We start from the raw sequence: 14,254 nt of genomic DNA on the forward strand, positions 1-14,254 counted from the left end.
CATACTAGACAAGCATATATGAAATGGCAGCTGTTTGCATATATAGTGATATGTTGTACCTTTTCTTTTTAATTCTCAAGTTTTCCAAAAGAAAATAAAACAAATTATACATTTTCCAATTAGCATTCCATTAATGTTCGACTTCCCCTCCACTCTTCAATGGTTTCCCCAAATTTCCTAATACTACTGCATATTAAAATTATACTATGGCATCTCTCCTCCACCGTATTCTCAGTGTAGGGGACGCGGGTGGCGCTGTGGGCTTAAACCACTGAGCCTCTTGGGCTTGCTGATCAGAAGGTCGGCGGTTTGAATCCCTATGATGTGGTGAGGTCCCGTTGTTCTCTCCCAGCTCCTGCCAACCTATCAATTCGAAAGCACACCCGTGCGAGTAAATAGGTACCGCTACAGCAGAAAGGTAAATGGTGCTTCCGTGTGCTTTGGTTTCTGTCAAGGTGTCCCGTTGCACCAGAAACGGTTTAGTCATAATGGCCACATGACCCAGAAAACTGTCTGTGGACAAACACCGGCTTCCTTGGCCTGAAAGCAAGATGAGTGCCACAACCCCATAGTTGTCTTTGACTGGAATTAACTGTCCAGGAATTTTGACTGGAATTAACTTTTCCCAGTAGTGATGTACAGAAGTGAGAGCTGGACCATAAAGAAGGCTGTTCGCCGAAGAATTGATGCTTTTGAATTATGGTGCTGGAGGAGACTCTTGAGAGTCCCATGGACTGCAAGAAGATCAAACCTATCCATTCTTAAGGAAATCAGCCCTGAGTGCTCACTGGAAGGACAGATCGTGAAGCTGAGGCTCCAATACTTTGGCCACCTCATGAGAAGAGAAGACTTCCTGGAAAAGACCCTGATGTTGGGAAAGATGGAGGGCACAAGGAGAAGGGGACGACTGAGGACGAGATGGTTGGATAGTGTTCTCGAAGCTACCAGCATGAGTTTGACCAAACTGCGGGAGGCAGTGGAAGACAGGAGTGCCTGGTGTGCTCTGGTCCATGGGGTCACGAAGAGTCGGACATGACTAAACGACTGAATAACAACAACAAAACTGTCCAGGGGTCCTTTACCTTCCTTTACCTTTACCTTCTCAGTGTGTACACTTTGCTGTTGTTCTTACTTGAAACTGCCTTGCGTTTTAACACGTTTACAAAAAAAATTAAGCAATCTACAAACTTTTCCCAGTCCTCCTTATAAACTATCTCACCTTGCTCTCTTAATTCATCATCATCAGAATCTTTATTTACACCAGCCACTAGCCATAACAATAAAATAAAAACGTACTGAAGACAGAGTTAAAAACTTAACTATACAAAATACATTCTGGAGGTTTACATCAATAATCAAATAATAGATCTTATTCTAATTGCCCCTCCTAAAAATTCTGCATTTTTTTTTTTTTGCTGTCACCTGATTATCTTGATGACAGGCATGTCCAATTCCCAAGAGACTGTGCTCTACTCCCAGTATCAGCAGGGGATCTACAGGTAGATCGCAATCTGCTGGTTAGACATCCCTGTGCTAGAAGAAAGGACATAATAGCAATGGTTGAGCAACCAGGTATGGATAGTAGTAGAAGGGTAATAACCTCACTCCTCAAATCTTTATAAGGAGCGCAAGCCAGAAGCAGATGAGCTACTGATTCAATCCTGCCATCTCCACAGGGACATAACCGTTTTTCCAGGGGAGTTTTTCGAAATCGACCCTCAAGTACAGTCTGCACTTTGGAATTGCTAAATTTTGCAAATAGGGTGCCAACGTGTCAAAATGACTAGGTGGGAAATAATCATACGATGGGCAAAATTTCCTTACCGCGGCCAAATTATTCTGCTGCTCGGTATCATATAGACGCTGCCTAATTGAATTATTTGCTTCCTAAAACCCAGTGTCGAGAACTGTTGTGTTGACAGAAAAGTAAAGCTTTGGGTTGACCATTTTAGTCCAACCGCTCTCCAATTTTACTAGTTAAACTTGCTAATTCAGCCTATTCCATCAGTTTCAGCTGCCGATTGTACCTTTTTCTTTTATGCACTTTTTAATATACTTTGCATAAAATAATGAAATTAGAAGCGTTCCCGATTTTCACCTCCAGACTCGCCAGCAGCTGCATCCAAAATACCAAAGCGGTTCCTTTTCTTCCTCTGCAGCGGCTCCTCCTCCTCCTCCCCCTGAACGGACTCAACCCCGGAACCTATTGCCTTTCCTATCATGCTCACTTCCTGAGCATGCGGAATAGCCCCCCCCCCATCCCGCAGGAGAAGGGCGCCTCTGAGCTTGCAAAGAGGGCAGTTCATTCCTCCGCTTCCGGCTGCTTGCTTGCAAGGTTCGCTTTGGACCGGGGAAAGGTCCGAATGAGCAAAACTGATTTTCAAGCAGGGAGGCTTGCTAGAGCCCCGGAAAACCCTCCTCTTTAAACAAAAATCACCTATTCTTTATTTTCTTCTTTCCCCTCCTTGGTAGCCGGGCTCTCAAGCTAGGAGGACTCCGAGCGAGAAAACCCCAGGTGGGTAGGAAAAAAACCACACACACACCAAAAAAACCACACACACCCATGAAACTGTAAACGAGCTGCTTTTACGCTCCGGAGCAAAATCAGGTGGCGAACTCGAGCTCCCATGAGCCCCAGCAATGACTAGGGATGATGGGAATTGTAGTCCAACGCTATGGGGGGGGGGCGGAATTCCCATGTCGATGCATGCCGTCTGCAGATTGGCTGAGGTTCTATGCATGCCAGGAAAGGGTTAAAATGCATGTCACTGTTTTAATGAGTAGGGGGTTACTGTTTTTTAATGCTCCGTCTTAAAACAAACAAAAAACCCCAGTTACAGATGGGTAGCCGTGTTGGTCTGCCATAGTAAAAAAAAAAAAAAAAAAATTCCTTCCAGTAGCACCTTAAAGATCAACTAAGTTAGTTCTTGGTATGAGCTTTCGTGTGCATGCACACTTCTTCAGATACACTTCAGTGTATCTGAAGAAGTGTGCATGCACACGAAAGCTCATACCAAGAACTAACTTAGTTGGTCTTTAAAAAACCCCAGCAATGTTATCCCTCCTTTGCAACCTGAAGTGGTACATGCCATTCTATCTGGCGAGACAAGCTTTTCTTGCAGAATGTTTTATTTAGTTTGGTTGCAGTGCCAGATTTACTATAAGGTAAACAAGCTATAGCTTAGGGCCCCACTCACTTGGCCCACCCCCCAAATTTCACTATTAATATACTTTAAAGGTAAAGGGACCCCGACCACTAGGTCCAGTTGTGACTGACTCTGGGGTTGCAGCGCTCATCTCGCTTTATTGGCCAAGGGAGCCAGCGTACAGCTTCCGGGCCATGTGGACAGCATGACTAAGCTGGTTCTGGTGAACCAGAGCAGCGCACGGAAATTCCGTTTACCTTCCCACCGGAGCAGTACCTATTTATCTACTTGCACTTTGACGTGCTTTCGAACTGCTAGGCTGGCAGGAGCAGGGACTGAGCAACGGGAGCTCACCCTGTCGCGGGGATTCGAACCACCGACCTTCTGATTGGCAAGCCCTAGGCTCTGTGGTTTAACCCACAGCGCCACCCGCATCCCTTTAATACTGTCCTTCTTAATTGTATTTCAGTTCAACAATTACTTTGATAAAATAAATATTTTGTTATGTGCAAATGACTTTAGATACCTATTAGGTCCTTAAATTACCATATAGCATATATTCAACACAAAAAACAGCGACAATTTGTTGTTGACAAAGGACAGCTGGACATATAAAGGGCCTCATTACCTTCAGTAGCTTAAAGGTAAAGGGACCCCTGACCATTCGGTCCAGTCGCGGACGACTCTGGGGTTGCTGTGCTCATCTCGCTTTACTGACCGAGGGAGCCGGCGTACAGCTTCTAGTTCATGTGGCCAGCGTGACTAAGCCGCTTCTGGCGAACCAGAGCAGCACACGGAAACAACGTTTACCTTCCCGCCGGAGTGGTACCTTATTTATCTACTTGCACTTTGTGCTTTCGAACTGCTAGGTTGGCAGGAGCAGGGACCGAGCAACGGGAGCTCACTCCATTGCGCGGATTCGAACCACCGACCTTCTGATTGGCAAGCCTTAGACTCTGTGGTTTAACCCACAGCGCCACCCGCATCTCTTTTCAGTAGCTTAGGGCCTCATCAAACCTAAATCCGGCCCTGGTTGGTTGGTTGTGTTTCTGTGCTGCTTTGCATTCAGATGGATCCCAAAGCAGCTTACAGATAATAAATAACAATAACTGTAATAAAACATAATCAAGCACCACAAATCCACCACAAATCATGTAAAATAATTAACAAACCATTAATAAAACCATTACAATCTATATTAACAAGCCATTAATAAAACCATTACAATCTATATTAACAAGCCATTAATAAAACCATTACAATCTATAAAACACTATTAACAAAGCAGCAGCAGCAACAACAACAACAAAAAGCTGAAGTTTCTGCACTTAGACAGAAAGAACCAGATGTACAAATGTAGGATGGGGGACACCTGGCTAACTAGCAGTACATGTGAAAAGGATCTAGGGGTCTTGGTGGACCACAAGCTTAACAGTGAGTCAACAGTGTGATGTGGCAGCAAAAAAGCAAATGCTATTCTAGGCTGCATCAACAGAAGTATAGTGTCCAGATCAAGGGAAGTAATAGTACCGCTCTATTCTGCCTTGGTCAGACCACACCTGGAATACTGTGTCCAATTCTGAGCACCACAATTTAAGAAGGATATTGACAAGCTGGGATGTGTGCAGAGGAGGGCAACCAAGATGATCAATGGTCTGGAAACAATGAGGAGCGCTTGAAGGAGCTGGGTATGTTTAGCCTGGGAAAGAGGAGAGGAGATATGACCGCCATCTTCAAATATCTAGAAAGGGCTGTCTCATGGAAGATGGAGCAAGCTTGTTTTCTCCTGCTCTGGAGGGTAGGATTCGAACCAATGGTTTCAAGTTGCAAGAAAGGAGATTCCGACTAAACATCAGGAAGAATTTTACGACAGTTAAGAGCTGTTTGGCAGTGGAATAGACTCCCACGAAAAGTGGTGGACTCTCCTTCTTTGGAGGTTTTTAAGCAGAGGCTGGATGGCCATCTGTCATGGACGCTTTAGCTGAGATTCCTGCATTGTAGGGGGTTGGACTAGATGACCCTTGGAGTCCCTTCAAACTATGGTTACCAGATTTTTTTTCAATGAATCCGGGGACACTTTTTTTTTTTTTTAAGCTGAGTAGCAACAGGGAGTCAGTAGTGGGGATGGTGAGGCAAAAGACCCTGAGCTCAAGCACACATGCATATTGTATGAAGGTGCAAAGCTCTTCTTTCACACCCTATGAAACATAAATGCACAGAGTTTTAAAAAAACTGGGCAAAGGTGCGCTGCCCCCCTGTGACTCCCGAGCCTTCCCCGATCTCCTCACCCTTCCTCCTTTGTTTTGACTGATCGGGGAGGCTTGGGAGCAACAGGTGGCCGGCTGTTGCCCATTTTTTAAAAAAACTCTGCACATTTATGTTTCACAGGGTGCAGAAGAAGGGCTTTGCACCTTGCCTGGCAGAGAAACCGAGCGCCTTGCGCCCCTCCTAGGCAACAGCCGCCCGCCCACGACTCCCGAGCCTCCCCCAATCTGTCAAAACAAAGGGGGAAGGGGCAGGAGATCTGTACTGCCAGACATCCCCGGTTCTCCTTCAGCAGTGGCGGCGGCAGTGAGCAGCTCCTGAAGCCAGCCAGAGCCAACTGCGCTACCAGGCTGGCTCCGGGCTGCTGAGGCTGCCGCCGCCACGTTTCCCGGGCACAGATTTGCAAATCTGGAGATATTCCGGGCACGGAATTTGTCGGGGGACAGATTTGCAAATCCGGGGACTGTCCCTGGGAACTGGGGACGTCTGGTAACCCTACTTCAAACTCTTCACGGCCTAGACCCTCGTACCTACGGGACCGCCTCTCCCGGTATGCCCCACGGAGGACCTTAAGGTCCACAAATAGCAACACCCTAGCGGTCCTGGGCCCTAAGGAAGTTAGATTAGCTTCAACCAGAGCCAGGGCCTTTTCAACACTGGCTCCGGCCTGGTGGAACGCTCTGTCTCATGAGACCAGGGCCCTGCGGGATCTGATTTCTTTCCGCAGGGCCTGTAAGACAGAGTATTTATGCCTGGCCTTTGGCTTGGAGCCAGTTTGATTCCTTCCCCCTCTTTCTTTTTCCTTTCTCTTACTGTGATGAGGCTGCATTTTAATATTTTAATGTTTCTATATTTTAATGTTGTATTTTAATCTTGTTTTTAAGTTGTATTCATTCAACTTGTTTTTATTATTGCTTGTTAGCCGCCCTGAGCCCGGCCTTGGCTGGGGAGGGCGGGGTATAAATAAAAATTATTATTATTATTATTATTATTATTATTATTATTATTATGTGATTTTATGATAGGAGTAAACCTGAGCTCCATTGAAATTAGGAACCTAGGAAGACTCCTGCTGGATCAGACCAAAGGCAGCAGTTTGTTCTTACAGATGCCTATGGAAAACCCACAAGCAAGACCTGAGCACAGCTGTATGCTTTCTATTTACAATCCCCATCAGCTGGTGTTCAGAATCAAATTCCTCCAACAGTGAAGGTAGAACGTAGCCATTATGGCTAGTAGCCACTGAAGGCCTTATCCTCCGTGACTTTGTCCAATCCTCTTTGAAAGCCATCCAACTTGGCGGCCGTCAGTCATTACCTCTTTGGGAGCAGACTTCTTTTGTCTGCCTTAAATCTTGCAACATTCAGCTTCATTGGGTATTCAAGAATCCTGGTGTTTAGGCCTTTACGCCTTAGTAAGTGTGCTTAGGATTGCAGCCTTAGCCTTTACCAGTACATTTTTATGTCACGTAGCTTTTCTCTTTGTGCACGGGGCCAGAAAACCCAAAAGTAAATCCCATTTGTTATTGTCTCCGCCAGGGTGCCACGCTGATTTGGAGCAAAATGGCGATGGATGTTACTTTCCTGGGAACCGGGGCTGCCTACCCGTCTCCAACGAGAGGGGCCTCGGCTACGGTGGTCCGTTTTGAAGGAGAAAGCTGGTTGTTCGATTGTGGCGAGGGGACGCAAACCCAGTTCATGAAAAGTCATCTGAAAGCAGGTCAGCGAACTCCATTGTCTCTCGAGTCAGATAGATGCCAACAACCTCTTTTCTAAAGTCGCTGGTAGAAGCTAGAAGTTCTATTTCCCCCCCCCCCAAAACTTTTTATTCATTTTATAACACAAATAAACAGCACAAACAGGAAAACAAACAATAGAAAGAGATTCTTGTCTTATCCTTATTTTTTCGAAACATTGTTAGGTGGGCTTCCCCGAGTCCCCCCTATCTGATTTTTATTTTACCTCATCTTTAGCAGTTTACATATATCATAATTTCTAACCATTTTTTTATCACACTTACTTTAACCATAAAAATCTTCACTTGCAAATAATACTGTTTTAAAATACACTATCTTCTACTTCTAACCCTACAGCCTAAATCTACTTCCAAAGCTATTCTAAGATCTAAATATTAACATATTTTTTCAAATATTCCAATCTTCTTCCACCGTCTCTTCTCTCTGATCTCGGAGTCTCCCGTTCAGTTTGGCAAGTTCCATATAGTCCACCATCTTCATCTGCCATTCTTCTATAGTTGGTAAATCTTGTTTCTTCCAGCAGAAGCTAGAAGTTCTAGCCAAGCTGGCAGCTTTGGAAAAGTATGCGTTTCCAGTTCCATGCTTAAGGCGGCAATCCTATACTGTGCACCAAGGTGTCACCAACCATTTCTATTTATTCATTTGATGTTTTATTTCATATAATATTTTTTGATTTTGTTAAGAAGGGCAAACATAGCCAAGAATAAAACAAAACGAAGAAGCTAAAGTGCAAGCCATGAAGCATCACAATAATAAAATATTGACTCATACCGATTATGATAATCGATAATGGGTGGCATGCTTATTTAATTTATGACATGGTGAAGGTCCACAGGGGTTTCCTGAATCATCTAATAAGGAAATCATTATATAAGATCTGGATAAAATATAAAGGAATATTGGAACCAAAAATACCTCTGTGGACCTCGCCGACAGAAGCGATGGCAGTTAAGAAAAAGAACAACTCCATATGCCTGTTCTAAAGGTGGAACCGAACTATATCCTAATATATTTGTACTTCTCTGGTGTGAAATTCTGTTTTCTCCATATGCTGTTTTCAACGTATGCCTCCTGAATTCTCTCATCTCCAATCCATTGTTGTGTTTTTAGGTAGGATTGCCAAGATCTTTATAACACACCTCCACGGGGACCACATTTTTGGCCTCCCTGGACTTCTTTGTACAATCAGCCTCCAGAGTAGCCCTGCCACAAACAAGCTGCCGGTTGAGATTTATGGACCTCTTGGGCTGAGGAGCTTCATCTGCAGAACTTTGGAGCTTTCCCACTCGCAGCTCGCTTTCCCTTGGGTCGTTCACGAACTGGTGCCAACGCCAGACCAGTGCCCTGCAGAGGAACGGAAGGAGCTGTCTTTTGTGGACGGAGACAAGGTCTCGTCTGAAGAGGCACCAGGAAAAACCATCCGCCTGGACCCTCTAGAAGACTCGTACACCTTGGTGGACAACTCTCAGTTTGTGGTGAAGGCGTTTAGGCTGTTTCACCGCATACCTTCCTTCGGATTTCTCGTGGAAGAGAAGCCACAGCCTGGCAAACTCAATGCCAAGAAGCTGAAGGAACTAGGTAATAACGGGCCTGCCTCTTTTGACCCTTAGGAAAACTGTCCTGTAGCAGGTGTTTTGAAGTTTGTCTTAAAACAGGGACAACCAACAGGTACCCTCTAGAGTTCGTGGATAGCAAATCCAAGCAGCCCCTTCCAGCTTGGCCAATGATTACGGATGGTGGGAATCTACACCTCTGAAGGGCACCCAGTGGTTACCTCTAGTCTTTTTTCCCTTTTTTTAGTGAGACCTGCAACAGAAAGTTGCAGCATGGAGGTTTCCTGTTCAGGGTGCCAGCCAGCCAAGCCCTTTCCTCAGGGTACTCCATTCCATTGCCCCTCCCTTGCCCAGCAGACAGTGTTCTGTGGCCACTGAGCATGCTCAGTTCTCATTAGAATGGGTTTTTTGGGTAAGATTTTTACAACGGCAAACTTTGCAATTTCCCCGATTGTGCCCTTTTGTGTGTGGATGGTCCTGTTTTGGTAATAATAATAATAATAATAATAATAATAATAATAATAATAATAATAATAATTTATACCCCGCCCTTTCTGGTTCAAAAACCTGGCTCAGGGCGGCTAACAACAAATTGTAAAAGCAGCATAAAATACAGTATAAAACCATGAATAACAATAAAATTCAAAGTTCAGAAATCAATTTAGGGGAAATCCATCTAATAAACATTAGATAATCACCAGGGCTAGCTGGCTGAATTAGTCCTACTTGGGCCAGCAACAAGGCCAGGGGAGAATTAGCTGTGAGGTCTCAGAGTGGGTAATCTTCATAAAAGGGGAGGGGAAGAGAAGGGAAGGGAAATAAAAGATCAGGCTGAATTCAAATTAAAAGCCAGGCGGAATAGCTCTGTCTTACAGACCTGATGGAAGGAGGTTAAATCCTGAAGGGCCCTAGTTTCATGGGACAGAGCATGCCACCCGGTCGGAGCCATCACTGAAAAGGCCCTGGCCCTGGTGGAGTATTGATACTTGAAGACTGGTTTTGCTGTTAGCATCTAGGGTGCTCCTGATCATGTTAATCCAGTGGTCCAATCAACATTAGCACACACCATGCCAAATCCTGGTCAATGTACTAATATTCATTGGATCCCAGTCAAGGTTTGATTTTACCACAAGGGGGCTGGGACAAAGCAGCTTGTTTGTATGGCTCAGCTGGGGTGCTGGAGTGCTCTCGATCCCCAGATGAGACACCCCTGGTGCTCCCCCCGCTTGCGTAGGAGCCAGCGCTGGGCTGGGGGCTCCTTTAATTGCTCTGCCGAGGGTAGCGGCAACTGCACACTCCTCAGCCAAGCAATTAAAGATACAGAGGGAGGCAGAGTGGGATGGTGGTTTCACTCAGTGGTACATCGCTGGTAAAGCTGCCACCGTTTCTGAGTCCCTCTGCTAGCAACACTTGCTGGAGGAAGTCGCTAGCAGAGGGACTCAAAAGCGGTAGTGGTTTCACCAGCAATATACCGCTGAATGAAGCCGACATCGTGGTCTGTTCCTAGGCAATATATCGATATACGGTGGTACCTTGGTTCTCAAACTTAATCTGTTCCGGAAGTCCGTTCCAAAACCAAAGCGTTCCAAAACCAAGGCGTGCTTTCCCATAGAAAGTAATGCAAAATGGATTAATCCTTTCCAGACTTTTAAAAAACCTCTAAGACAGCAATTTAACATGAATTTTACTATCTTACAAGACCATTGATCCATAAAATGAAAGCAATAAACAACGTACCGCAGTCACACAATCAAACAGTCGCCGAACTGGGTTCCACACAGTCACAAAAACAAAACAAAAAGAGCCGCAAAAACAAAAATGCAAAATAAATAGCAAAAACAGACAGACCTCAGCGTAACACTCAAAATGGAAGTGTGGCACGCAAATCAGAAGCGTAATACTCAAATCAGAAGTGTAACACTTAAAACAGAGCATGTTTGGCTTCCGAAAAAGGTTCACAAACCGGAACACTTACTTCCAGGTTTGCAGTGTTTGGGTTCCAAGTTGTTTGAGTACCAAGGCATTTGAGAACCAAGGTACCACTGTATCAGCCAGGCCTACTTGTAAACGATGGCCGTACTTAGCATTTACTTCAGGCAGAGTATCTCAACGGTTTCCACAACGACCCTGAATAGTAGGTCGGTATTGTGCTGCTGGCAGAGGGAGCCGTGAGAGATTTGAGCAGATGGCTTCCAGGTGCCACCTCTTAGCCACTGCTGTACACTTGATGGATTCAAATTCCCACAGCGCCTCTGCTGATCATCGTGAGCGCTGACGTCACACCGCAGCTCCCGAGTGTGACTAATAACTTTCTGAGCAGGGGAAACGGCTTGCTTTTACCCATAAAAGAGAGTGCTGTGGCACCTTAGGGAATAATTAATTTAGCGCAGTGCTTGTGTGCGTGTCTCCAAAGCCATCGGCCTGCTCCATGTAATCGCCATTGGTTTCATGTGGGATGTGCTTTTGAGGCCAGTCTTTGAGATGCCTGCGCTCTTCTTTCCCTTTGCTGTTGCAGACTAATGCACATACAGTGGTACCTCAGGTTAAGTACTTAATTTGTTCCGTAGGTCTGTACTTAACCTGAAACTGTTCTTAACCAGAAGCACCACTTTAGCTAATGGGGCCTCCTGCTGCCGCTGCGCCGCTGGAGCACAATTTCTGTTCTCATCCTGAAGCAAAGTTCTTAACCTGAGGTAATATTTCTGGGTTAGCGGAGTCTGTAACCTGAAGCGTATGTAACCTGAAGTGTATGTAACCCGAGGTACCACTGTATTTCCCTCTTTTAGAGACGCAGGTAACGTTGGTTAATGCTTCTGATCAAATCTGAAAACTTTAGTGCAGAAATCTATGTGGGGGGTAGGAGCAGAGCTCCTTCCACCCCCCCAAAAAAAAGCATTTCAAAGTAGAGCATCCTTCATGTAACAGGGAAGGAAAAATCAGTGTTGCCTAAGATTATAGCTCTACCTTTTTTATTTTTCAACCAAGGCTAACCGAGAGCTATATTTAATGTGCAGGGTTGGAGTATTCGGCTGGCCTTGGCTGAAGCACTGCAGATATTGCAAGTATTAATATATATATCATCTATAGGGCAAAAAGTCATGTGGGAATGAATGCAGCGAGAAAGGGTTGAAAAGGAATCTGAATAGGGTGTAAAACTTGTTAGGCAACAGAAACAATTCAGTACCTAAAAATGGAAACCCTGCATGCACTTTATTCTAAACTCAGTATTTCCCCTGCATAAAATGTTAAATCATACAGACTTGGAAGGGACCCTGAGGATCATCTAGTCCAACTCCCTGCAAAGCAGGAATATGCAACTGGCCCTTATGGGGATTGAGCCTGCAACTTTGGAGTTATCAGCACCACACTCTAACCATCTGAGCTGTCTTGCTAAATGTTCTTTAGCAATGGTCACTGATGCAGGGAAGGAATGGTTATGGATCTGGGACGGATCATTGGATAGGTACCATCAGAGGGAAAAGTATGTTGTAGAAAATGCCTGCATATTTTGCAAATGTGCATTCATAAGGACTACAAACTTGGTGGCATGGATGCGTGAATTTTTGGGGAATTGCCGATTGCTCAAAAGTGTGTTTGAAATTTTGTTGCAAGCCAAGCTTCTTGACAAATAGCTTTGGATCTGTGCTTTAATTTCTAGGAGTTCCACCAGGCCCTATATACGGCAGACTGAAAGACGGGGCTACAGTTGTCCTGGAAAATGGTACAACCATCTTTCCTTCAGATGTCACGGAAGACCCGCTTCCTGGGAGAAAAGTTTGCATTTTAGGAGACTGCTCTGGCATTGTAGGAGACGGAGCGGCGGCCCTTTGTTACGGAGCCGATCTCTTGGTTCACGAAGCCACGCTGGACGATGCCCAGGCAGACAAGGCGAAGGAGCATGGTCACAGCACCCCACGGGTGGCGGCGGAGTTTGCAAAGTTGTGCAAAGTGAAGAAACTGGTTCTGTCTCACTTCAGTCAGAGATACAAGCCCGCAGGACAGACTGGTGAAGGAGATGTGGATGTCATGGAGCTGAAGAGGCAAGCCGAGGAGGTATTGGATGGCCAAGAAGTGGTGTTAGCCGAGGATTTTATGACCATTGATATTCCAATGAAAAAAGTAACAATAGCGCCGCCAAATTAATTTGCTGATAGGCGGAACCTATAGCTATAGTTTACTTCCAAATTAGTTTCTTAATGCCCAGTTGGAGGGGGTTACGGACCTGATCCATTGGACTTACTTATGGGCACTTTTCCTACTTGAAAGACCTCATGCGTGCTTTCCTTTTGACAAGTATATTAATTAAATCATCAAAAGACTGAGCTAGCAAGCTTACTTTCTGCTGAAGGCATAATGAGCTGGTTTAGCCTTTGATCTCAGGCAAACCATTACAAATTTCAGTTTCCTAAACTAAGCATTCTTAAGAGTCATAATGGGACGCGGGTGGCGCTGTGGGTTAAACCACAGAGCCTAGGACTTGCCGATCAGAAGGTCGGCGGTTTGAATCCCCGTGACGGGGTGAGCTCCCGTTGCTCGGTCCCTGCTCCTGCCAACCTAGCAGTTCGAAAGCACACCAGTGCAAGTAGATAAATAGGTACCGCTCCGGTGGGAAGGTAAACGGTGTTTCTGTGTGCTGCTCTGGTTCGCCAGAAGCGGCTTAGCCATGCTGGCCACATGACCCGGAAGCTGTACGCCAGCTCCCTCTGCCAATAAAGCGAGATGAGCACCGCAACCCCAGAGTCGGCCACGACTGGACCTAATGGCCAGGGGTCCCTTTACCTTTACTAATAGTACCACAAGAACTGGTGTTCAAATTACTGTATTGTGTTGCATGGAAAGGAACGCAGCAGAAGGCAGCTCTGTGCTGGAGGCTTCGCTTTAGCAGAAGCCGCTGCATAGAAGCGAGCTGCACGAGGGATTGCGAAATGTGGTTCATCTCCTCTGCAGCTTCTAAAATGTCACGAAACTGGATATCTTTTACTTCCCCTTTTGCTTTTTGGATCCAAGTGCATCCAGAGTTTAAAAATACTTCTGCCTCCCCCAAGATCCCATCTGAGCTCAGATGTCCTTGATCTAATTTTAAACTTGGCAGGCCCATTGGGCATGAAGGCTGAATCTTTCCCATGTTCAAAGAAAGAGGGCGTGGCTTGGGCCGAAGATCCCAACTGCTGCGCACATTCTCCCCTTTAAATAGCATAGCCTGGCTCGGCTATCCCCAGGGTTTCCTCCTGTTCAGTGTCCCAAGCCAAGGAAATTTTTTTTGCAACTAATCACTGGGAGTTCAACACTTTCTCCCTGCAAGCAGGTCCCTGATTCAACTTGCAATTATTGCATCTAATCGCATCCCAAGTGCTAGGTGCTTTTATGGTTGGCAGGGCCGGGATTTTGAACCGTGGAAATCCCTGGACTTTGGCAACCAGCAAGCAAGCCCAGCTTTTGACCATTGGATTCTCTTGCCTTGCTGGCCCAAACTGAAGTTGGGCTGGGTGTAAGGACCTTACACCCCATCCAAAAAGTGAGGAGGGGGACGTCAT

The 14,254-nt window shown here is 45.6% G+C and overlaps 1 protein-coding gene across 5 annotated transcripts; it reads left to right on the forward strand.

Annotated features, from left to right (window-relative positions):
• Positions 1 to 1,920: 1,920 nt before the first annotated feature.
• On the forward strand, positions 1,921 to 13,039 carry ELAC1 (elaC ribonuclease Z 1). Of its 5 annotated transcripts, none has more exons than XM_083575754.1 (5): positions 1,921 to 2,515; positions 6,465 to 6,545; positions 6,948 to 7,130; positions 8,278 to 8,745; positions 12,379 to 13,039. In XM_083575754.1, exons 3-5 carry the CDS (start codon positions 6,974 to 6,976, stop codon positions 12,861 to 12,863), a joined length of 1,110 nt encoding a protein of 369 aa, XP_083431880.1. In that variant the 5' UTR covers positions 1,921 to 2,515; positions 6,465 to 6,545; positions 6,948 to 6,973; the 3' UTR covers positions 12,864 to 13,039. The 5 variants fall into 5 exon arrangements, with proteins under 5 accessions (XP_083431880.1, XP_083431879.1, XP_083431883.1 ...); XM_083575753.1 differs by lacking the exon at positions 6,465 to 6,545 and having other exon boundaries at positions 1,921 to 2,335; positions 2,473 to 2,515; positions 6,950 to 7,130; XM_083575757.1 differs by having other exon boundaries at positions 1,921 to 2,335.
• The last annotated feature ends 1,215 nt before the right edge of the window (positions 13,040 to 14,254 follow it).

The sequence above is a fragment of the Podarcis filfolensis genome (assembly GCF_964270895.1).
Source record: "Podarcis filfolensis genome assembly, chromosome: 11".
Classification (NCBI taxonomy): domain Eukaryota; kingdom Metazoa; phylum Chordata; class Lepidosauria; order Squamata; family Lacertidae; genus Podarcis; species Podarcis filfolensis.